This window comes from Medicago truncatula, chromosome 2, assembly GCF_003473485.1.
Source record: "Medicago truncatula cultivar Jemalong A17 chromosome 2, MtrunA17r5.0-ANR, whole genome shotgun sequence".
NCBI classification, from domain to species: Eukaryota; Viridiplantae; Streptophyta; class Magnoliopsida; order Fabales; family Fabaceae; genus Medicago; species Medicago truncatula.
The window spans coordinates 12,909,999-12,935,071 of NC_053043.1; the positions used below are offsets into that span (position 1 = coordinate 12,909,999).

General features: G+C 32.5%; 6 protein-coding genes across 6 annotated transcripts; 2 read left to right on the plus strand and 4 right to left on the minus strand.

Moving 5' to 3' along the window:
* Positions 1 to 291: 291 nt before the first annotated feature.
* LOC11412478 (uncharacterized) lies at positions 292 to 879 on the minus strand. Its single transcript, XM_003594661.1, has one exon. The coding sequence runs from the start codon at positions 877 to 879 to the stop codon at positions 292 to 294; it is 588 nt and encodes a 195-aa protein (XP_003594709.1).
* Positions 880 to 5,681: 4,802 nt separating this feature from the next.
* Positions 5,682 to 6,362, minus strand: LOC112419343 (uncharacterized). The gene has a single exon (XM_024776936.1). It carries the CDS (start codon positions 6,360 to 6,362, stop codon positions 5,682 to 5,684), a length of 681 nt encoding a protein of 226 aa, XP_024632704.1.
* Positions 6,363 to 11,319: 4,957 nt separating this feature from the next.
* On the plus strand, positions 11,320 to 12,347 carry LOC112418972 (uncharacterized). Its single transcript, XM_024775585.2, has one exon. The coding sequence runs from the start codon at positions 11,442 to 11,444 to the stop codon at positions 12,099 to 12,101; it is 660 nt and encodes a 219-aa protein (XP_024631353.1). The 5' UTR covers positions 11,320 to 11,441; the 3' UTR covers positions 12,102 to 12,347.
* A 4,753-nt stretch (positions 12,348 to 17,100) lies between these two features.
* On the minus strand, positions 17,101 to 18,824 carry LOC120578296 (uncharacterized). The gene is made up of 2 exons (XM_039830959.1): positions 17,794 to 18,824; positions 17,101 to 17,128 (listed from the first exon to the last, which is right to left on the minus strand). The coding sequence occupies exons 1-2, from the start codon at positions 18,822 to 18,824 to the stop codon at positions 17,101 to 17,103; spliced, it is 1,059 nt and encodes a 352-aa protein (XP_039686893.1).
* A 375-nt stretch (positions 18,825 to 19,199) lies between these two features.
* On the minus strand, positions 19,200 to 20,069 carry LOC120578297 (glutathione S-transferase T3). Its single transcript, XM_039830960.1, has 2 exons — positions 19,419 to 20,069; positions 19,200 to 19,334 (listed from the first exon to the last, which is right to left on the minus strand). The coding sequence occupies exons 1-2, from the start codon at positions 20,067 to 20,069 to the stop codon at positions 19,200 to 19,202; spliced, it is 786 nt and encodes a 261-aa protein (XP_039686894.1).
* Positions 20,070 to 23,433: 3,364 nt separating this feature from the next.
* On the plus strand, positions 23,434 to 24,078 carry LOC112419344 (uncharacterized). Its single transcript, XM_024776937.1, has one exon. The coding sequence runs from the start codon at positions 23,434 to 23,436 to the stop codon at positions 24,076 to 24,078; it is 645 nt and encodes a 214-aa protein (XP_024632705.1).
* Positions 24,079 to 25,073: the final 995 nt, after the last annotated feature.

Below are 25,073 nucleotides of genomic sequence, written 5' to 3' on the forward strand. Positions count from 1 at the left end.
AGCTAAAAAAAAAAAAACTATTCAATACAAGAAGCTCGCAGCTTTTGACTGGCCATATTAAAGCATAACTAATGTATAAATTATGGACAATGATCAACATAAGAAAAAAAATCATGACAGCCATAAAAGACATATATATCAATACTATATATACACAAAATAAGACAAATCCAAAATTTTGGGTTTGTCTTCTTTTTTTTTTTGGAAAGGATTTTGGATTTGTCTTATTTTTTTGTTGTTGTTTTTTAACACAAAAAAAAAAAGACAATACCACAATTAGTACTAAAAAATTTATGGTAAAATTTGGTGAGTTGATTGAGGAAATTGGGTAGCAATGGAGACTGTAATTGCACACATATTTTTCACATATTGATTACTATCCCCAAGTTGCGAAAGAACAGCTGAACTAGTGGTGCCATTGCATTTCTTCCCACAAGTATCAGCCAAATTTCCAGCAGTGGTTGCACTTTGTTTGACACCATTATAATCACTTTTGTCTACACATTTCTGAGCTTGTGGCACAAGTTCTTTTGATATCTTGGTGTATGAAGCAATGCAATTATCCAAAGCAGCTTTCAGTTGTATGTCCTTGGTTTGCGCTTGAACAGTTTGAAGTTGATGTAATATGACCGGTGCTCTTGTCGCGACAACCTTGAGTGTTACACGAACAAATCCAGAGATGTCAGTATTTGATGCAATATACTTTACTGCATATAAATTTGATTTTAATGTTATAACGCAAAGATGGTAATGAGGTGTTTTTCGACATATAGCTTTAATTAAGTCTAGCTTTGGTGGTTGATGGCATTGGATTAGTGGTATGAAGAAAATGGATGAAATGGTTAAGAGAATGATAATTGATAAACTTGAAATCTTCATTTTGTTTTAATTTTAACAATAAGAGTGATTATGCTTCTCTTAATTGATTGAAGAACACAAATGATAAGAGGATAGTAGGGATGGATTATATAAAGACTTTGTTAGGGCAATGAAATAAATTAATGGTTTGAATTTGTACCATTTTAGGATATATATTTTGACGCTTTGCATTTTGGTCGCTCGTCCCCTCAAGAGATGTGGTCTAAGATGAGTCAATGCTACTTTTTTTGGGCAATTCTAATTTTCAACTCCCTCTTGTGACAATTATAATTTATAAGAGTACTATTAGAGTTTTTTTTTTTTTTTTTGTCACAATATAAATATATGAAAAAATACACGTGTCTTTAGCAGGGTCGGTCCAAGGATAAAACCACTAAAGCTCTCGTTTTAAGCCTACGAACAAAATAATTTTTCTTTAAATTTTAAAAAGGCGTCATATTTAGATAAAAAAAAGGGTCTCATTTTGCTCAAAAAGAAAAAGGGGGCTCATGTATCAAAATTTGTTTTAGGCATCACTTACTTTTGAATATTATTGGACCGGCCTTAGTCTTTAGCAGAAAAAATGCGCATGTGATGCTTAATAAAAATTATGATGCACAATAAAGAATATTTATACATGTTTCGGTGAGCCTAGTTTGTAGGGACATTGCATAATATATAGAGGGGTCGGAGTTCGAACATCAAACACTCCACTTATTCACATTTGAAAGGTGAATTTCTAGTCACTAAGCTTCAACTTCTTGACAAAAATAAAGTATATTTAAACCTTAGAAAAAACCCTATTATATATTTTTTTTACAGAAGTACTATCATTGTTTCTCTGACTTATCACAAATCTTTGATGGGCTTGACCTCTCACGTTTCAATGGTGGTTGAAGGTGCTTGAGCCAAAGTTATGGGTCAGTTTGCAGGTTTGGGTCTGATGGTGTTTTATGTTGGTTTTGAATGGTGTTTTGTGTTGCAGCGGTGCTGTTTTGGGTATGTTGTGTGTGACTTTTTGTGTGGATGTGTTGTGTATTGGTTGATGTGTACTGGCTTTCAACCGCCTCACATGTGTTCGTTTCTCGACGTCGTCGTTTGTGGTTTGTGCTGGATGTTCAGATACGTGTGGGTTTGGTCCATGCTCGGTTAACGTCAGGCTGAGCGTGTCCTCTCAGATGTCAAATTTGGGTGTGGGTCTATTGCAAATTGTTTCAATAGATCAATATTTATATTCAGCAACTCTTTTAAACCTTGAATCTTTCCATAATTTGATGTGCTTTTTTTGTTTATAACAGATAGAGTAAATTTAATTTTGAAATTTAATATAAATAAAAAAAAAGTTTTAATAGATATGCATAAACAATCATCGTCTCATGCTTTTGTATTTTTTTCTTTTAATAGTATAAGCCTAACTTACTTAATAGGTTTTTTAAAAATGTGGGTTGATATTTTTTTTTTTGAAGAAGCCTAAGGTTGATCTTTTTAATAAACAAGTCAGATCAAAACACAGATCAGGTTGTAGGTCTTTGTAGACCGTTCTGACCTATTCTCATCCCTAGTCGTAGGGAAGCTTCTTATGAAAGTTTAAGAGTTCTTACCTTTTATTTAGTTATTTTTTTAATAATAAGTGAGTTTTAAGTTTCTATCATGTTTTTAGAAATAATATATTGAGTAAAAAAAAAATACAGATATGCATTTGATTTTTTTGAAAGAAAAAATGCATTTGATTTTATTTGGAATTTATTATAAGTCATTATTTTTCCCTTGTTAAAAAAAAAATCATTATTTTTTCCTAAAAGAAAGCCATTATTTTTAATAAGCAAAAGGTAATCGTTTAATTTCCGCTAGTTTTTTTCACAATGTGACTTTTAGAGAGAGGGTTCAATCAAGACTCTCTCACAAGTGAAATCCAAAAAATAAACACCACTATTAGATATAATTTTTAGTTCTGATTTATTAAAAATATTAACAAGCCTTTGTATAACACATAAATTATGGTTCAAGTGGTTCGGTTCGGTTCAAACGGTTCGTTTCGGTTTAAGATGGTTTGATTATAGTTCAAGAGCTGTTAATAAATTAACGGTTCGGTTCGTGAACCATTATAATAATTCGGTTATTTTTGGTTCGATTCGGTTCGATTTCACTGTATGTGTTTGACGGTATCCAAAAACAACCAAATCTTGCTCCAACGAGACCTTTGAATCCTCAATATATTTCACTCTCATATTCATATAGGCTTTTAATTCTAGTGAAAATAATTCTCTGATTATGAGATAGATAGGATTTTTCATTTCATTTATTACTTACAGATAATAGACCATCTTCTACTTAAGAAAATCAACTAGATTGTCTAAATATCACCTTCTAGTTTCTTATATTTGTCACCATTGTTATGATTCAATCTAGCTAATATTCTATACGTTTGAGTAAAAAAACAATTATTTCTACGTTGATGAATGTACTGAATATTTTAGAAATATTATTGAATAATCAATCCAAGTACAAAGGGGTTTAATTATATCACAAGGAAATAAACCCATTCAAAATAACTAACTATCAATAATCTTCTACCTAATTAACCGACTTGAATAAATGACTGCTCATCTAATTAAGTTTGACTTAGTCAAACTAAAACTAAGTATTATTCAACATAAAGTATATATATAGGTCAATTGCTCTCTTTATTTTGACGAGAATTAGATAAATGAGTTTAAACTAAGAATATTGCTTTGTCTTCTCTCTCATTTCATTTCTCTCCATGTTGAATGTAGGGGTGTTTGCGGTGCAGTTTTGTTCGGTTTTGAGATTAAAAATCATATGAATCGTAAGATAAAAATGCATGCGGTTTGGTTTGGTTGAATTTTAAAATACAATCCGAACCGAACCAAACCAAATCAATGCGGTTTGGGTTTGATCGATTGGTGCAGTTTTTTCAAGACAATAACATTTTTTATTTTCACTAATGTTTAAAATGAAAAGCAAAGAAGAATCTGAACAAGAGAAAATATATGTCATTTTATAACAGTTTCCATTGAATATATATAAGTATTGGTCTACGTGAGATATGTTTAATTAACATTTTTCTTATGTTGCGGTGTGGTTTGGTTTGGATCGGTTGGTAAAATGAAAACCGCAAACCAAACCAAACCAAATCATGCAATGGAAACTGTTATATCCGAACCAAATGCAGTTTTTTGTGGTTTCAATTTGGATTGATTCGATTTGCGGTTTTTCTATTGGCTTGGTTCGGTTTTGAATATCCCTGGTTGAATGTCGCATTAGTAATTTAATTCTCTTAGTGGAAAAAAAATCTCTGATTATGAGATAGATATGATTTTTCACTTCATTTATTGATAATAGACCATCTTCTATTTAAGAAAAGATTTTTTCTTGATTACCTTTGAAGAATGGTGGGTAATTTATCCACCAACCAATGAAAATGAGTAATTTGTTGGTGGAGTCAAGATAGTTCTTGGATACCAATTAAAAATGTGTTTATGTGGCTAATGTGTATTGGTTGGGGTAAATTACTCACCATCATAGGTACCCTAATTGTCACAGAAAGAAAATCAACTAGATTGTAGTGACACGTATCATTTCGTTGTATTTATCCCAATAGTGACAGAATTAGGTGCATTCAAATATAGGCAATCGGTCCCTCCATGTCCGAAGATTGTCTAAATATCACCTTATAGTTTCTTATATTTGTCACCATTTTTATGATTCAATCTATCTAATATTTATACGTTTGAGTAAAAAAAAAAAAAACAATATTTCTACGTTGATGAATGTATTGAATATTTTAGAAATATTATTGATTAATCAATCTACGTACAAAGGGGTTTATGTATGTCACAAGGTAATAAACCCATTCAAAATAACAATCAGTAATCTTCAAAGTAACCAACAGATTTGAATAAAAGACTGTATTTAATTAACTTTACCTTAGTCAAACTAAAACTAAGTACTATTATTCTACATAATGTATATATGGGTCAATTACTCATGAATTCCAATAGTAGATTCTAATAATCAACTAAAGTGTAAAATTAGTTTTGGTAGTTGACCAGAAAATATTGGGACTTAATTTTTCTGTGATGAGCTCATAAAGCTCCATCCTGATAGAATGGAGAAGGCTTCTAAGTACTGTATTAACAAACTTTATTTTTTGACAGTATCATTTAAAGAAAACCAACTTGAAAATATTTTTCTTAAAGATAAAATGTACCTAAAAATTAAGCAAATAAAATGTCCCTTTAAAGAAATATTGAACAAACAACTATTTTAGTTCATGAATGTAGACAATTTTTATCATTATAACTCTTAGAAGTATCAAAATCGCAAACGCGTTCATACTAATTTTTTATTAGGTGATTGTATGAATCAAATTGATCAACGTAAAACACATTTTAAGACTAAATTGATTATCATGTTCCATGACAAAAACTACACATAAAAGATATACTTATAAATGCATTTATAATTTCGATTTCGATACTTTCATATACTACGATCGCAACAACTCACACATTCGAGCATGCTTGATTTCACTTGTTTACATCTTTCAAAACAAAAAACAGAGTGTTGATTTTATTTTCAACAATACATTCATTCAGTTCAGCATGTCAAACAAAATAAGTGCAATACTCAACAAGACTAATATCAAACACTATATGATTCTATTTCTACCTCTATAGGTGAAATTAACACTATAATCTCTAAAATGAGTTAAGAACATAAGAATGATTAATCGATCTTAACAGTAGACATTAACACTATAATCTTGAATCTTGATTGAAATTTACAATGTAAAATCAATCTTAACGGTACCTCCAAGCTTGAACGCGAATTCCGATACTAAAAGCACAATAAGCATCAATGGACGCATAAGCAATTTGATCTTCATAAAGATTCTCTGCATTCCAATTGCTCCTTCCAACTTGTACACTCTGATCCACTTCGAAATCAAGCCAATTCCTCACAATTACATTTATCGATTCACGTGAAAGATTTTCACCATTGAACCTGTAATGCCTCAGATCCTGAGGATCTTTCCACATTTGCAAGCGATGATCAAATCTCTCCAGCCTTCTACGATCAGCAGCGTTCCAGAATCCAACGAAGGTGTTCTTAGGATGACGGAGAAAGTTGCAGAGACTAACCGGAATCATATCGGCGAGAGAGAGGTGGAAGATAAGACAGCTGCCACTGATGCATAACTGTAGCGTGTCGGCGGGAGGATCAAGGTTGCCGGGAGTCCATTGAACGCCAAGGCCGACAATGAGATTACGGTTACAGAGATTACGGTTGCGGCGAAGGTATTGAAGGTGGCGGAGGGATTGAAAATGATGATTGAGCATACTTTGGAGCCAGTTTGTTACGACGGAAGCTGTGGCGGTAACGGTGACTTCGAAGTTGATTTGGCTTTCATGAATGTAGACATGGTAAGTGCGAAGGTTTTCATATCTGCCACGACCTAGATCGGTGACGGTGTAAGCCATGAGAATGACGGTGTAAAGATTTCTTTTCTTTGGCGCGTTCGTTCTTTTCTATCACTGTAATCAGAATGAAAGAAACGGTTAGCGCAATTTGGAATTTCCCGCGCCAGGATTCATTTATAAAACGGTTACAACAACCAATTTCTTCGTTTCAGAGTTTCCACAGTTTTTTTATTTAATTTATATTAAAATGTAAAATAAAGTCGCATTTACTTTTAATATTGGGGTTTAATTGTCTATGATTTTTCATTTTTTTTTTTTTGGCAATTGGCTATGTTTCTATCACTATATGTTGAGCATACTACGGTTAGCACAAGGCTATAGGTCTTTGGTTCATTTCAGATTCATGAGTTTAAGGAAGCTATGTTTTCTATACATCCAGATAAATGCTTTGGTTTAGATGGCTTTAATTCAAACTTTTTTCAACACTTTTGATCGGTGTGTAGCTCTGATATTTTTTTGAAATGTTGTTCGTGGCTTAATAATAATTAGTTTCCGTTGTTGCTTAATTCCATAAATATTGCTTTAATACCCAAAGGAATGAGTAGAAAACAATAAAGGATTGGAGACCTATAACCCTGTGCAATGTGTTATATAAATTGCTAGCAAAGGTACTCATTAATAGACTCAAATATATTATGTATAAAAGCATTTCGGAAAATCAACCAGCTTTTGTTTCAGGGCGTTCCATTCTCGATAATGTCATGATCGCTATTGAAGTGCTACATCATATGAAAGTAAGTAAGAGAGTTAGAGATACGAATGTTGATTTGAAACTAGATATTAGCAAGGCTTATGATAGAATTAACTGTCTTTATCTTAAAAGAGTGATGTTACAAATGGGGTTTGCTAGTCAATAGGTTCGCTGAATCATGATGTGTGTGAAAACCGTTGAATATTCTATCATTGTTAATAATAAAATGGTGGGACCGATTATACCAAGTCGAGGTTTGAGGTTGGGAGGTCCGTTGTCACCTTATTTATTTATCCTTTATGCTGAAGAACTCTCCGCACTCATACAGAGAGCTGAACGACGAGGATGGAATCTCTGATCTGAAGAAGCATTTTTGCTTGGAAGTTTATGATGGAATCAGACTCTGATAGTGACGTCACTAGTATGGGAGACTCTGACCTGGTTTGCTGTCTTATGATGGAATGTCACTATTAGACTTTGAATAATGTTTGTTTTCTTCTGACTACATGCAGAAACAGACAAGAAAATTTAAGGACAAAACGAATATAACAGATCATTCTATTAGAAGCAAAGGATTTTCAAATTACTATTCAATGTCATTATCCGTAAGAGGCAATGTTTCAACGACTCTAATCAAACTTCTCATGGACGAAGTTGATGAGTTGGGAATCTACAACAGTAGTTATATTATTTTCTTCTATATAAAGACCTAAGCAGTTGAAGAAAAACAACAAGACTTTTATCATTTTAAACTATCATTATTATGTCAAATTCTCTAGTGCAAAAACACTTAGAAAAATTCTTACAAGTTTTCAATCTTAGAATTTCTTAAGTGTTCATAAGTCACTTGCACTTGAACATGTTTACACCTTTGATTGTATATCAACTGTAAACACATTTTTTTTATCTGATGATCTCTGATTATAGCAGTCGTTTTGTGTGTGGCATGGAAGTCTCTTGCTATGTTTTTGAGTAAATTATAATCTTGTGTGATTAAAGTGAAAAATCTCTTGAATGCAAGGGGACTAGACTAACCTTAGATTGTGAGCCCCCCTCCCCTCAAAAATATGTATTATTATTGTTGTTGTTATGTTTTCATTTTTATATTAATTTTTTAAAAAAAGGTTTTTTTTATCCTATACAATTTAATCCAACTAAAAATGGTAATTTTCTTATTGAAAGGAATAATTATATGTATTTAATATAAAGCATATAAGTTTCACGATAAACTTACTATTTTTTACGTTTTATACTGTAAAAGTTTGCCCATGATAGAAAAGTCTATTAAAAATTAACATTAAGTAAGGAACATGATCATGAACATTGATGTCGCTAGGTTTTTTTTTTTTTTTTTTTTTTTTTTTGCTGTAATATCATGTTTAACATTTATTAAGAAATTATTGTAAAAAAACTTTTTCTTAAAAAAATAGAGTCAGTATCGAACCTTGTTCACAAATTCCGATCTAACAATTTTAGTATTTTTGCAAGTTGAGTTAGGACTTATGAACTGTCAACGTCTAAAAAATTTGGTTGAAACGATGACAAATTTTTTAGGGGTTAAATATAATAGTGACTAGAAATTCACTCTCTAAAGTGAATATATGAAAAATATCAGGTAAGAACTCTGAACCCTACATATAAACATGCAATGTCGCTACTAATTGGATTATGCTCACAAGGATAAACAATGACTAATTTTTTTTAAGTAGTCTATTAACTAAAAATTTATCTTTTAAATTGAATAAATAGAGTGCCGACATTCAAATGAACAACTGAGGTTTTCGATATTCGAACCCCGACTCCTGCATATATTATGCAATGTCACAATAACTGAGTTAAGCACACAAGGATCAACATTTTTTATCAAATAGTCTAGTGGCTAGAAATTCACTTTTTAAGGTGGCTAAATGGGGTGTCTAAGATTCAAATTTCAACTTCTACATATAAAATATACAATGTCTCTATCAATTGAGTTAAACTCACGGAAACAACGGCTATTTTTTTTTTTTTTTGGGTACAACAACGACATTATTTTCTTTTTGTAGATAGACGAAATGGCAAAACCATGATAAACTCACACACACACAAGAGGAGGTACCAGGGTTCGAACCCTGATCATGACATCCAGCCTAACAATTTTGGTATTTTACCAGTTGAGTTAGAACTTCTGGATACAACGACATTAATTTTAATCAAGACAAGATGGACGAATTACGTTGTTATATTTTACTGAATCATCAACGACAACGGGCCTACAGCGTTATAGTAGCAATATATTAATAGCAATGAAGTTCATAAATTTAGTTATGAATTTAATTCATATAAATTTTTCTTTTAAGAATAATCATATAAATTATTAGGTCAATTGTTTTCGAGTAGAAATACCAATAGATAGAGATGTCAAAACGGGTGGCCCGACCCGTTTAGGGCCGACCCTAACGAATTTCGGGCTTTATCGGGCCGGGTCAAAAAGCCCCGTTGAAAAACGGGCTTGAAATATATTACCCGAGCCCGACCCTACACGGGCCGCGGGCTTAACGAGTCGGCCCGTATTAAAAATTATATATATATTTTTTTCAAAAAGTACTATAAAATACTCCTATAAATTTATTTTTATAAATAATATTTTTAATATGTTTAAATAATGCCTAGAACAAAAATAAATTGTAAACATTTTCGTACAAATGTCGTAAACTAAAACGGCGAGGAAAACAATTTTAAATAAATTAGATATATTATGGTTATAGATATTTATATATTCGATCTTTAAAATTATAAATAACGAAACGAGTAAATATAATTTTATATTACATGTATATTTGTGTTAATTCATTGAATTTTCACTTTTATTTATTACTTTGATAATCAACTAAGTAAAGAATTATTTGAAAAATATATATAATTTATAGGATTTTTTTTGTTATGCGGGCTAGCGGGCTACCCTCGGCCCGTTCGGGCTAGCCCTAACGGGTAGTGGGCTTTTTAGGGCCGGGCTAAAAAATCCTATTAAAATTCGGGCTCAATATTTAAGGCCCAAGCCCTATATTTAATCGGGATAAACGTGTCGGCCCATACGGGCCGGCCCGTTTTGACAGCTCTACCAATAGATATAACCATTGGTAGGGTTAGCAATAAGTCAGCCAAGAGAGCCTACGGTTAGCACAGGTCAAATCAGATTAGTTTTCTTTTCTGAAATAGAGAAAGTTTAAATTATTTTAAAAGTCTATTTAGTTAAAAAGGCCGGACCACCAAGAAAGCCTACAGTTACGACATGTTAAATTAGACCGAATTTTTTTTTCTGAAGTAGAGAAAGTTTAAACCTTTTTTAAAAGTCTATTAGTTAAAAAGGTCCGACCACATGTCATAAGCAAAAAAAAAATTTAAGTAGAGAAAATTTATACTTTTTAAAAGTCTATTTAGCTAAAAAGGTCGGATCACATGCCATAAAAAAAAAAAGCCTCTTAGGCTTATCAGACCAGCCTACTTATAAATAGAAATGAATGATATTGTTTATTATTAATATTAGGGAAATGTTAACTAGTGTTCCCGGAGCATTAGTTAAGGACCTTAAATGACAACTTTTTATGAAAGTTTGTGTAATTAGTGCAATGGAAATTGAAAACTTTGACATTATTAAAGAATAGTTACTTAATTTAATATGCTTAAAGAGTGCCCCGGAACACTTGTTAACAAGACTTTAATATTATTATACTATATTATGCACTTTGAATTAAATTATTAATTTATTAACTTTTCCAGCGATTTAAGCTTATTAGTATACATTGATTTTTTTACATATTTAATTGTATTATTATGAACTAGACTTGAAATATGATACATAATATATAATCAAATTTTCTTAAAAAATAATGTTAAATATATCAAATGAGTATAATCTCATTAGTCTATTAGCTCGTTAATCGGTTGAAACATAAATCATATTATCTATTTAAAGATGTTGATATGAAATAAGCTTTTTAAACAAACTATTAGACCATATACTTTCAACGGAACAGATTCAGATCAAAAAAATAAGCCTGTAACGGACCACAAACCAAGCTTAAGCTTCAAAAAAATTGACAAACCAAACTTAAGCTTTGAAAACCCGCTCGACCTTAACCTATTTCCACCCTTAATCATTAGATGATAGAAACATTTGATTTAATAATTTTATAAATACGTTTTATTTTATTTAACGAACACTGTCAAAAAAAAATTATTTATGAATAATTTTTTAATAGAAACTGAAAACTTGCACAAGAAGTTGTTAGTACAAAATCATAATCCACTCTCATATAGTACATAACCGTTTCCTTGGTGCAGCCACCAAAATCACTCACGAGAGATTTTCGCTTCCATTTCTTTTCAGAGTCACACACAATTCCAAAATGGCATACATTGTTGACCACGATCACTTTCACTCTCACCGCCTTTACACGGTTAACGTTCACGGAAACGATATCACAGTAACCGTCACCGCCGTTGCCTCCGTCGTCAGAAAGTGGATTTCCACTACGCTTTTCCTTTTCCGCCGCCGCACCTACCTCCAATCGAACCATCTTGTCGCCGGCCTCGGCGTTCAGTGGACTGCTAACGGCCGATATCCTCCACCTGACACATTACAGCTCTGCATCGGTCGCCGTTGCTTGATCTATCAACTTACTCACGCTAACTACATTCCAAGGATTCTCCGGAGGTTTCTTGAGAATCCTGACCACACGTTCGTCGGATTCTGGAACCACTCCGATCGCCGGAAGTTGGAGATGTCGAAGCACGGATTTGATTTGTACAGAGATCCGTTAGATCTCAGGCATTACGCGGAAGCTTTAGATGAAGATGATGATGAAGACCTTGCACGTTCTTCAGTGCCTTTAATCGTTGAGAAATGCTTAGGCTATGATGTGGAAGATGAACTGAGTGGTGAAATCGGAAGAAGTAATTGGAATGATGAAGATCTGAGCCATAAGCAAGTCGTTTATGCAAGTGTTGATGCTTATTGTGCTTTCCTCATTGGGAAGAATATCAAAGCTTGGAGGTTTACTGAGTGATGAAAAATGCATATTCAGAATATTTCACAGTTCATCCATTACATCACAACTAGTATGAGTTAAATGATTTTCGTTTTAAATTTCTTAGGTGATGAAACTGTTTATGCTTCAATAGCTTGTTTCTTTTTTTCCTTCTTGCTAAAATGGTGATTTGAAAGTAGTGTAGCTATTTCCATATTATGCAGTATGTACTAATCAAATTATCTATCCACACTGTGTTCTTGATTGTGATTGATTATACGTTCACTATTTTCCATAATTATCCATCAATCGATCAGTTAGGAGTAGATGAATATTTGTGCGAGTATAGTTGACATTTGATTAGAAGCTGCTAAGTAGAAATGAAATGCAAACAAGCGTTTGTTTGGTTCCACTTCACGAGATAGCATAATTGATTTTGAAGGTATAGAAATAGAATTGGTTCTCATACATTTGGTTGATGTTTCTACTTCTAGAATTGATTCTAATTGAAGTTATAGAAGTTGATTTTAGAATTGGTTGTCACACACATATTTATAGTTCAACCCATTTTTTTGCATGAATGAATTCAAACACAAATTATTTTTAGTCATAATTGGATTTGGATAAAATTTAGGTACAATTCCTTAGGTACTTTTTGTATGGTTTTTAACTAAATTTACCATGATTTCCTCAAATCCATAATTTTCTCAAAGTTTGTTATATCCAAAAAATATGTATTTTTAGTTAAGAACCATACGAAAAGCATCTGAGGAATTGGACCTAAGTTTTCTCCATTGGATTTAACCAAAATCAATTCTACATAATCAATTCTATTAAAATCAATTCTCCACACCACACAATCAAATACATTGTAAAAAAATGTTGCTTCTTAAAAAAAAAAAAAATAATAAAGTATTTTCAATTTAACATGTTTTTTCTTCTCATTTTTTATTATTTTTGTACTCCTTTTGCATAATTTTCATATTTTATAGGGAGACAAGTGCAAATTTTTATGGATAAGAAGTTTTCGTTGAGAAGTACATAGATAAGCGACTCCTGTATGTAGTTTCCTTTACCATGTACATATCATATTACAGATAATATATTTAATTAACCACAAGGGGTCAAAATCGATACTAACTTAATACAAAAGACTTAACTAGAATTCATGGTAAAACATAGATGAGATTGATCCATCAATAATAAAAATCAAATGTTGTAATAATAGGTTGTATGCCAAAAAAATACGGCTATCCTTACCCTTTCAAATAGTCCAAATAATCGATAACCAAATCACATGAAGAGCATAACATAAAGTGATGGTAATTTCTAATTTGTTTTCTTATAAATAAATGGGTTAAATATGTTTTTGGTCCCTATAAATATGTTAACTTTTCGTTTTAGTCTCTTTAATATTTTCCTTCAACTTTTAGTCTCTATAAGGTTTTCAATCTTCACTTTTGGTCCCTCTTTTAAAGTAAACTCATATGTAGAATTCATATTATTTAATAAAATTTTTCATAAAAATTCAAAATATTATAAGAATGACTCCAAAAAAAATTAAGAATTTTTTAACAAAACATGAATTTAATATGAATTTTTATATTGTTTATGGTTAAAAATTCATATTTAATTTGTGTTTTGTTAAAAAAATCTAATTTTTTTTAGGAATTGTTTTTAGAATATTTGACACATTTCTGCACAATTTCATTAAAAAAAAATACAAAAATTAAATTAAAAATAGGGACCAAAAGTAGTGATTGAAAATTTTATAGGGACTAAATGTTGAAGGAAAATTTTAGATAGACTAAAACAAAAAATTGACATATTTATAGGGACCAAAAACATATTTAACCCTAAATAAATTTTTAATGTTATCTGTGTAGTTTATAATCTTTTAAGACAATCCTTATCATTTTGATATTTTTAATTATCGTTCACATTAAGTTAACAAGAGCAACTCTTCTATGAACATAAATTTAAATGAAAAACACTTAAGTGCACACACAATCGGAAAAATTTAATAGAAAAATAAATTAGGCACATCATCTTTTGCTTTAATTTTTTAATTTTTCTATATATGTATATGTGCCTAAGTACTTTTTATTTATGCTTGAGACCAAGAAAGACTTTCTCAGTTAACAATAAGTACACTTTGGAGATGACCCCTGAAGAAATACTTTTAAAATATGACATTTTTCTCCTATTCCTATATGATTTGTTTTAACCTTTTAATTAATCAATTGAGCAATCTCTCTTTGGGAAATAGAAGGATCCCATTTGGTTGATAGTGAATTGGCTTTTCTGCGAGCCTCGCAAACAAATCATTTCCAGCAATGGATGTAGTGTTGCATTGTGGTACGTGGTGCAACGAAGGCTCATGTTCATACGAAATTTGTAGATGAAAAGAAAACTCCTTCATTCTCTTATGCTACACACATAATTAACCATTTGGACACATTGCCAAAAAAAAAAAAAAAATGGTAAACAACATTTTGTGATAAAAAAAAATAGAAACGATAGGATAAAAGTGGTTAAATAAGTTTTTCGTCTCCGAATAGATAGTGAATTTTGATTTTAATTCTTAAAAAATAAAACAACATGCTTTCATTTTACCAAAATTAATTGTTTCATTATTGGTCCCTAGCTAATTCATGTTCATATTAATATCAAGAATTTTGATTCTTTTATGTTCAATATGTGTCTGATATTTTCATATATTTGTTCAATTTTTGTATGGCCATAATATATGTTTAAAAAATGTCAAGAATATCTCAAAGTCATATCCATTAGGGATCAAAATCAATCCAGAAAAATATAAAGAACTTAATGAAAAAAAATCATTTTCCCCATGTTAATAACTTCGATTAAGAACAAATTTAAAACTGTCAAAACAAAAAAGAATGAATCCGTAAACAAAATGAAATCATCCATGTTAATAGCCTACAACAATAAAATATGGCTTAATACATGCTTTGGTCCCTTAACTTACTTTTGGATTTCATTTTGGTCCCCTAACTATAAAGTGTCTCAATTTGGTCCCATAAATCTTCTATCGTTTACTATTTTGGTCATCTCCGTTAGATTTTAACATCAAAAATCTAAGGTGAACCATATTTAAAGGTGGTTCACCATAGACCGTATTAAATTTTTGAATTTTAACCATTTGATTTATTCTTTAAAAGAGGACCATTGAATTATGTAGAGTCTATTGTACTTTCCTGTCAACCACTAACACCTAACACTTTTCTCATTTTCTTCATCTTCTTCTCTCATCATCTTCTTCATCTTCATCAATCCTACCTACGAAAGCAAAAAAATCAGAAGCACAAAACTTCATATAAAAAACTCAAACTAAAACAACAATAAACTTCATTAAATTAAAATACATAAACCTTCAAATAGAATTAAAATCCTGATTTTTTTCTACAAAAATCTAGAAATCATCATCAATATCAGCAACAACACATCAAGAAATCAAATTCAACCTTTTTTAATTCTTTTCATCATCATCATCATGAATTATAAAAATGGATTTCTCCAAATTCAGCACATAAACAGCACAACAACAACATGGTGCTTTGAAACAACAACAACATCATAAAAAAATTATCTCTCCTTGTTGCATGATTCTAAATCAAACACAACACCACACCCAACACCGAAACACACAAATTAGATGGAACAAACCAGAAGCTGATTATGTAAAAGCTAATAGTGATGCTAATTTGTCTGAAATTGATACCTGGGGATTAGGGGCAGTAGTTCGAGAGTGACTGTGATAAACTCGTAAAAAGGGTGAACGGAAGTGTTTCTGTTTCTAGATCTTACATGGGAAAGATAGTGCTGGGCATTAGAAATATGAAAGGTTTTTTTTATAAAGTGTAAATTTCGATTTACTAAGAGGGATGGGAATAAATTGGCTCATGGGCTAGCCAAATATACTTTAGTATGTTGTGTGGATGGAATCTGTTCCAGATCACATTATGTCCATTTGTAATGTTGGTTTAATTCTTTAATAAAATGTTCTTTATATATATATATATATATATATATATATTCCTTGAATTTTGTATGAATATGAGAAGGGGTGGAAAGAAGAAGAAGAAAGGGAAAAAATTATGTGGTGATGGTTCGCTATTGTATATAATGGACCTGCAATCTAATGGTTGATGACATTAAAAAACTAATGGAGGGGACCAAAATAGCAGAAGATTTATGGGACCAAATTGAGACACTTTATAGTTAAGGGACCAAAATGAAATCTAAAAATAAGTTAAGGGACCAAAGCATGTATTAAGCCAATAAAATATCTAAAAATGTGATAAAACCTACAAATGTTGTAGATGTCAAATCATCCATGTTATGCTTTTATATTTGTAATGTTGTAGATGTCAAATATATTGTTTAATATGTACTTGATCGAAGCTAATATACCAAACTTAATCTTTGAATTTCATGGTTGTCCCAAAGTTAATAAAAAATCGCCGTGGAAACCCTAATGTCAAGTACAGCTATTGATGATCCTACGACGGATTTAACCATAATGAAGGTCTATTGTAGTTTGGAAATTATTCTTCTCACTTATAAAATTGTTCATTCATTACACTCAGTAACAATTAACTGCTACTTAACATTTTTAGTGACAGTTAACTACCGTTGACACTTTTAAGATAAGTGGAACCGACAAAAAAATGTTTGAATCGATTAAAAGTGATAGTAGCATTTTTATTTTTTTTGAATAAAAGTGATAGTAGCATTTAATTGCCGTTGAAAAATATCAGCTGATAATTAACTACTCCTAGATGTAGTGAATAAACAACCTCACAAGTGAGAAGAGTATTTTCTTAAAGTCTATGCTTGTATCTTTCTTTTTTTGTCCATCCAATGCATGATTAAACTTTTGATTTGAGGCCTTGTGGGACATATTCATTTACTTGATAGATTGCTTTGAATGGAAAATAGTGAAACGTCTGATCAATCACAGTTTCAAACACTGGTTTGGAATTAGCCATATAGACAATTACCATTATGTACATCACATGGAAATAGCTACCTTAGACCATCTACAATGGTTAAACACAATAATACCATTCAACACCCACTTTTTCAATTCCCAACACTCCACATCATTTTCTCTCTCTTCATTCAACACTCATTCAATTTTTACCTCTCCAATGGTTTTTTCATTCAACACCCTACCCCACCACCTTTTATTTCTTATTATTTATTTAATTTTATATTTTTGTTTTTATAATTACATAAAATTAAAATTATCGATTATAATTAAATTAAAATAAAGATACACTTAATTTTTTTTGTTTCTAAAAACAAAATTTATTTAAATAATTTATTTATATTTTCTTAACTTAAAATGCAATACAACAAACTAAGCACGCAACACACAAATAGCTTAAAATGCAAGACAACAAACAAGCACACAACACACAAGTAATTTATTTAGTACGATACAAATCATCTTCAATCATGAAACATTCCAAACTTTGTCCATATGTGCTTCACTAGATCTGCTTGCAATTCGTGATGAACATTTGGATCACGCAACTCGGATCTAGCACGCACATGATTTGCAAAAGTGGGTAACACCTCGGTCGAGTATGGTTGCTGTGTACTAGATCCACTTCCCTCAGATTGCTCAAAATCGGTCCAACGTTGAGCATATGTATCTCGTTCATCCTCAACAATCATATTATGTAATATGATGCATGACCTCATGATTATACCCAAATCAGCTATGTCCCACAAGCGAGCTGGTTCACGGATGATTTTAAATCGAGCTTGAAGCACACCAAAAGCACGTTCGATGTCCTTCCGACAGCTCTCTTGATGTTTTGCAAATAACTTATCGGGTTCACTTTGAGGAAGCCTAATTGATTTGACGAAAGTTGGGTAAGAAGGGTAGATACCATCAGCTAGATAGTATGTCATATTATAGGGACGTTGATTCACAAAGTAATTCACCCTTGGAGTCTTTCCCTGTTCCACATCATCGAACACTGGTGACCGGTCTAGAACGTTTATATCGTTCAACGTTCCCGGACATCCAAAAAAGGCATGCCAGATCCATAGATCATGAGATGCAACTGCTTCAAGAATAACTGTGGTGGTTCCCTTATCCCCCCTGGTGAATTGACCTTCCCATGCTTTAGGACAATTTTTCCACTCCCAGTGCATGCAGTCAATACTCCCGATCATCCCTGGGAACCCTCGCATTTCACTAACATGTAGTATTCTTTGAAGGTCATCTTGGGTTGGTGCTCTCAGATACACTTGCTCATACAGTCGTATGATTCCTTTACAGAATCTACGTAAGCACTCCAATGCTGTAGTACCTCCTATTTTTATGTATTCATCTACCGCATCTGCTGCCACACCATATGCTAACATTCGCATTGCTGTGGTACATTTTGCTAACGGTGATATACCTTCTTTGTTGGCGGCATCAACTCGCTGGGTGAAGTAGTTATCACTACTTGAAAGGTCTCCAACGATTCGAAGGAAGACATGTTTTTGCATCCGGTACCGACGACGAAACATTGCATCGTCATATGTAGGCTCATTGGCAAAGTAGTCGTCAATGAGTCTTTGGTTTGCCCCTGCATGATCTCTCTTTAAATATTTTCTACTACGAGATCCACTACCTTCCTCTATTTGTTTTCGACGCTGAATAAATCGGTTGACTATATACGTGTCTTCAGCATCACGTTTTTGGAAGTAGGCTTCCAAATCAAAAGGATCCATTGATAGGTTTTTTGGAAGAAGATATGAATGAGATTTGTGAAATTGAAAGTAGATTTTAATGAGACTTGTGAAATTGAAAGTAGATATGAGTCCCTATATATAAGTACATTGTGTGGTGGACATTGACGGATTTGAAATAAGTTATAGTAGGTGAAATAATGGGCACACAGTGGACATAATTATTAAAGCAAATAAGTCACGGGGACTAGACAACACTGACAATTATTAAAGTAAACATTGGGGACTAGACAACACTCTGATAATTATTAAAGCAAACACTACGGACTAGACAACACTGACAAATATTAAAGCAAACAGTCGGGACTAGACAACACTGATAATGTTGACTGAATACAAACAAATATTTGATTAAAATTAATTTTCAAACAGCTCACGCTCCAAATTCTCCAACAGCTCCTTCTTCCGGTCATCGAGATGCTCTTCGTCCCTTAACTTTAGATACATTTTCATTTTTTTAGCTTGAGTCTTTTCTTGCAGCAACTTGTTTTTCTGTTTTTTCACCAAATTTAACTCTTTCAATTGTTCAATCTCTTGCTCTTTTAATTCTTTGAATTGAACCCATTCCTTTTCCACCTTCTCCAATGTCTCGCCCTTGCTTTTCATTTTACCTTTTTTTTTAGCTGCCTCCCTACCCATTGGACGAGCACTAGATCCTACAGAGTCCTCGTGAGATCTCTTAGATCCACTACTCCCTGACCCTACATTTCCTCCCATCTGACTACCATAACGTGGTTGATCACGGAGAGCGTGCCATTCTTCTTTCAAAGTAAATTGAATATTCTTCCCACCTGCAAACAATTCCTGCGCTTTTGTCAAAATATCATCTTCCGACCAACCGCTTCCTTGCATACGCTTAGCGCTTTCATAAGCACCAATCCATTTATTTATTATTTTGCTCATATAATTAAAACGGTTTCGGCAGGCAACTAGATCGCGGGGAGAATCGAATGAGCAATACTCATTACAATACTCAGCAATTTTACCCCAATATGTTTCTCCTCTCTGGTTTCTCCCGACAACACTGCTTGTTCCATATTTAATCCATGCACTTATTAGAACCAAATTTTGTTGAGTGTTCCATGCTGGTTCCTTACTTCTCTTGCTCTTAGGAGTTGAATCTTCTGGAGTGACTTCATCAGAAACTGCCATGCCACCAGGAGTTATTTGTGTTGAAAATTCAGGATATTGGGTTGCATCAACACTAGGAAAATTTTCGTTCCCCATTGGCATATAACCATTAAACGGGGGTGTTTGAGATGGATATCTCATCATAGATCCATGATATGGATGAAAGTTTGGAACAGAGGATGACTGGTTGAAATTTGGTGAAAAACCAAAATTAGGTACGTTTTGATGTATGTTTTGAGGACGTTGGTTATAAAATTGATTTGGATTTGGATAATTGTTGGGATTTTCGTAGTTATATGGGTAATTAGAAAAATTTTGGGTGTTGAAATGGTTATTATTGGGATCCATTTCACAAAAAATAAGATTAAAACTTCACTTAGTTTGCTAATAGAAAGATAATAATAAGATGAAGATAGTGAAAAACTTGATTTTTTTTCTGTGTCCAAATCAAATGATCCAAGTCTCTATTTATAGAGGAAAAAAAATCATGAATTTTGGTATTTTTTTTTTTTTTTTAAAATTAATTTACAACGAAATAATTGAGGTCAAATTATTAAAATGATAAGAATCCGGACAGCCAATTAAAACGTGCCACGTGTCCTTATCTTTCAAAAAATCATTTTCTCTCTCCGCGCTCTGCACGCTCACGCGCCCTGTCGGCGCGTGTTGCACACGCGCCAGTTTTCAGCCAATTCCGCACTGCCACGTGTCCTGCCCGGCTTTGTTCAATTGTGTTGAATTGGTTCACCTTCTCTCTCTTCTCTTCCCTCATTCAACAGCCTTTCAACACACCATTGGAGGGGAAATTGATGTTGAACCCATCATTAAACAAACCATTGCATATGGTCTTAGGCTTCTTAAAAATAAAATAAAAATCAACCTTAGACATTTTTAAAAAATCTATTAAGTAAGTTAGGCTTATACTATTAAAAGAAAAAATTACAAAAGCATGAGACGATGATTGTTTATGCATATCTATTAAAACTTTTTTAATTTATATTAAATTTCAAAATTAAGTTTACTCTATCTGATATAAACAAAAAAAAGCACATCAAATTATGGAAAGATTCAAGGTTTAAAAGAGTTGTAGAATACAAATATTGATCTATTCAAACAGAGGGGTTGCACACTATTCTCTTTATTTGTTCACATCATGTAGTGTCATCAAATCGTAATCAATCTCCAGGGATAACTTCTTGAATGCTTCTGCTGCTACTGAAATTACAAGAGACAAATAAGAAAAGAATCTTGAGCAAAATTGAATCCTGTATATTCTTTACCAGCTGCCAAAGAAGACATTACAGTGTGTGCTAGCGAGGAAACACTTGCCAGAAATGGAATGCGAAATTGTCTTTACACAACATCGATTAATTGTGCCAAGAAACATTTTAAAAAAATAGCATACTGAAATGTAAAATCTCAAATTCAAAACCAAGAAACAGGCCAACATCAAAATCAACATAAAACTATAGAATTAGTTGGCAGAGAAAGTTTTCAACGTATTTTTCTTGCAAACAATTCTAAACAAAAAATCCAATAATAATTTCAAAAATAAAAAGAAACTGAACAAACAAAATCATCTCCCACATGACTCATTGAGTATTGAGCATTGAAGTGCATTCTTTAAAAGAAATAAAGAGAAGTTATAAGAAATAACCGCAATGGATATACTTATTCCAACTCTAATGGTAGGTTGCTCATATACCATTTATAGTCCAAGTTTAGAAGTAAGATTCTAAAGTTTGTGACTTCCACAAATGTCAATGAAACATTAAGTTTCACCTCCTTAATCTTTGATCCCAAATTTGCCAATATGTACGGTCTCCTCCATCATCTCATGGTAAGCCCTATGAAAACTTACTTAAATTGAAACAAAACTGTATCGAAATATTTACCCATAAATTCATAAAACGTTTTAAAATATAGTTGGAACTTGCGTCAGCCATATTCTGCCACTAATACTTACATGGCATTTGTGGCGGCCTTGATTCCGCTGCAAAGGAAAAAGGAAAAAACAAAGAACTTTGTGTCAACTTAAAGTATACCGCTATGAGTCCTTGGGATTTGTAGTGGCCTAAATTATGCCGCAAACGTTTACGAAGCCCAAATTGGCGTGGGTAAAATGTCCGCCGCAAATTTTCCTTTCCATGGGATTTTTGTGAGTTTGTGTGGGAAGTTGTCACATGCAAATCCTTAGAATTCTTACGGTGTCTTTCTGGAACCCTTCAACCTTCTCCGACTAACCCATTAACTAAAACCACACTATCAACCCCAATCTTTACCTTTTGATACATTAACAGATCACAACCACCTCCACAACTAATATATTGTACAGAGACCCACAAAATACACTGGAAGCAAGACACCCACCAAGCTCAGCCATCGGCGAACACCACTATAGAAAAAGCAAAATTAGGGAGGAAAATTAGTGACGGAAAAAGTGAAATCCCTCACTAATTTCCTCATCATAAAATTTATTTAGTAATGGAATTAAAAACGGATTTCACGTTTTCCGCTAAGTTTCCCTCACTAATTTTTGTTTTAGCTTAATTACATTTTTGGTCCTCTAACTATTTAGTTGGTATCGGATTGGTCCTCTAACTAAAAATTGATTTATTTTGGTCCTCTAAGTTTCTCACCGTTACTACATTTAGTCCTTTCTGTTAGTTTTATTCAAATAAACGTTAGGGTTTGTGTTATATGGGTACCTGACCTCCTATTTCACACATACATATGAACCATAATACCCGTCACTATTTAATCATAATACCTTAACAAGGAATAGGACCAAAATGATGCTAATAAATAAAGTTAGAGGACCCACATAACACAAACCGTAACGTTTATTTGAATAAAACTAACAGAAAGGACTAAATGTAGTAACGGTGAAAAACTTAGAGGACCGAAATAAATCAATTTTTAGTTAGAGGACCAAAAAGGTAATTTAGCCTTTTATTTTTTAGTAGTGCAGAGAACCAACACCTCAACCAAAGAGGCAACCATGAAGATGCAACACTAAAATTTGACATCTGAGAACACACGCCCAACCTGACGTTAACTGAGCTTTTATTTCGGTGTATAGAAAACATAACTTCCTTAAACTCATGAACATGAAAAGAACGAGAGACCTATAGCCCTTTGCTAACCGTAGTATGCTCAACATAGTGATTAGTGATAGAAAGCAGAAACATAGCCAATTGGCAACAAAAAAAAAAAAAAAACATAGATAATTAAACCCCAATATTAAAAGTAAATGCAACTTTATTTTACATTTTAATATAAATTAAATAAAAAAAACTGTGGAAACTCTGAAACGAAGAAATTGGTTGTTACAACCGTTTTATAAATAAATCCTGGCGCGGGAAATTCCAAATTGCTCTAACCGTTTCTTTCATTCTGATTACAGTGATAGAAAAGAACGAACGCGACAAAGAAAAGAAATCTTTACACCGTCATTCTCATGGCTTACACGGTCACCGATCTAGGTCGTGACAGATATGAAAACCTTCGCACTTACCATGTCTACATTCACGAAAGCCAAATCAACTTCGAAGTCACCGTTACCGCCACTGCTTCCGTTGTAACAAACTGGCTCCGTACTATGCTCGATCATCACCTTCAATACCTCCGCAACTGTAATCTTGTTGTCGGCCTCGGCGTTCAATGGACTAACCGCAACCTTGATCCTCCCGCCGACACGCTACAGTTATGCATCGGTGGCAGCTGTCTTATCTTCCACCTCTCTCGCGCAGATATGATTCCGGTCAGTCTCTGCAATTTTCTCCGTCATCCTAAGAACACCTTCGTTGGATTCTGGAACGCTGCAGATCGTAGGAAGCTGGAGAGATTTGATCATCGCTTGCAAATGTGGAAAAATCCTCAGGATTTGAGGAATTACGAGTTCAATGGTGAAGCTCTTTCACGTTTATCGATGGATGAAATTGTGAGGAAATGTCTTGGTTTCAAAGTGGATCAGAGTATTGAAGTTGGTAGGAGTAATTGGAATCAAGAGAATCTTTATGCACATCAAGTTGCTTATGCGTCCATTGATGCTTATTTTGCGTTTCTTATCGGAATTTGTTTCCAAGCTTGGAGGTACCCTTAAGATCGATTTTACTTTCTAAATTTCAATCAAGATTCAAGATTATAGTGTTAATGTCTACTGTTAAGATCGATTAATCACTCTTATGTTCGTAACTCATTTTAGAGATTATAGTGTTATTGAGTATTGCACTTATTTTGTTTGAAATGCTGAACGAATGCATTGTTGAAAAGAGTCAACTACTCTGTTTTTTGTTTTGAAAGAAGATGTAAACAAGTGAAATCAAGCATGCTCGAATGTGTGAGTTGTTGCCATTGTAGTATATGAATGTATCTAAATCGAAATTGTAAATGCATTTATAAGTAACTCTTTTATGTGTCGTTTTTGTCATCAAATATGATAATCAATTTAGTCTTGAAATGTGTTTTTCGTTGATCAATTTGGTTATACAATCACCTAACAAAAGAACTAGTATGAACACGTTTGCAATTTTGATAAATTTAAGAGCTATAATGATAAAATTGTCTACGTTCATGACCTCAAATAGTTGTTTGTTCGATATTTAATTAAAGGAGCGAAATATTCAATATGTCTATTTGATTCATTTACTTGAAATAAAAACTTGAGATCGGATAATTTTATTTGCTTAATGTTTAAGTACATTTTATCTTTAAGAAAAATATTTTCAAGTTTCTTTAAATGATACCTAAAAGGCTTCTCCATTCTATAAGATGAATTCAGAGCGAACAAATTATTTAAAGATGGAGCTAATTTATGAGCTCATCGCAGAAATCTTAAGTCCCAATATTTTCTGGTCAACTACCAAAACTAATTTTACACTTTAGTTGATTATTAGAATCTACTGTTGGAATTCATGAGTAATTGACCCATATCTACTTTATGTTGAATAATATTGCTTAGTTTTATGTGTCAAAAAAAAAAAATTGCTTAGTTTTAGTTTGATTAAATCAAGGTTAAATACAGTCTTTTATTCAATTCGGTTAGTTACTTTGAAGATTACTGATAGTTATTTTGAATGGGTTTATTACCTTGTGACA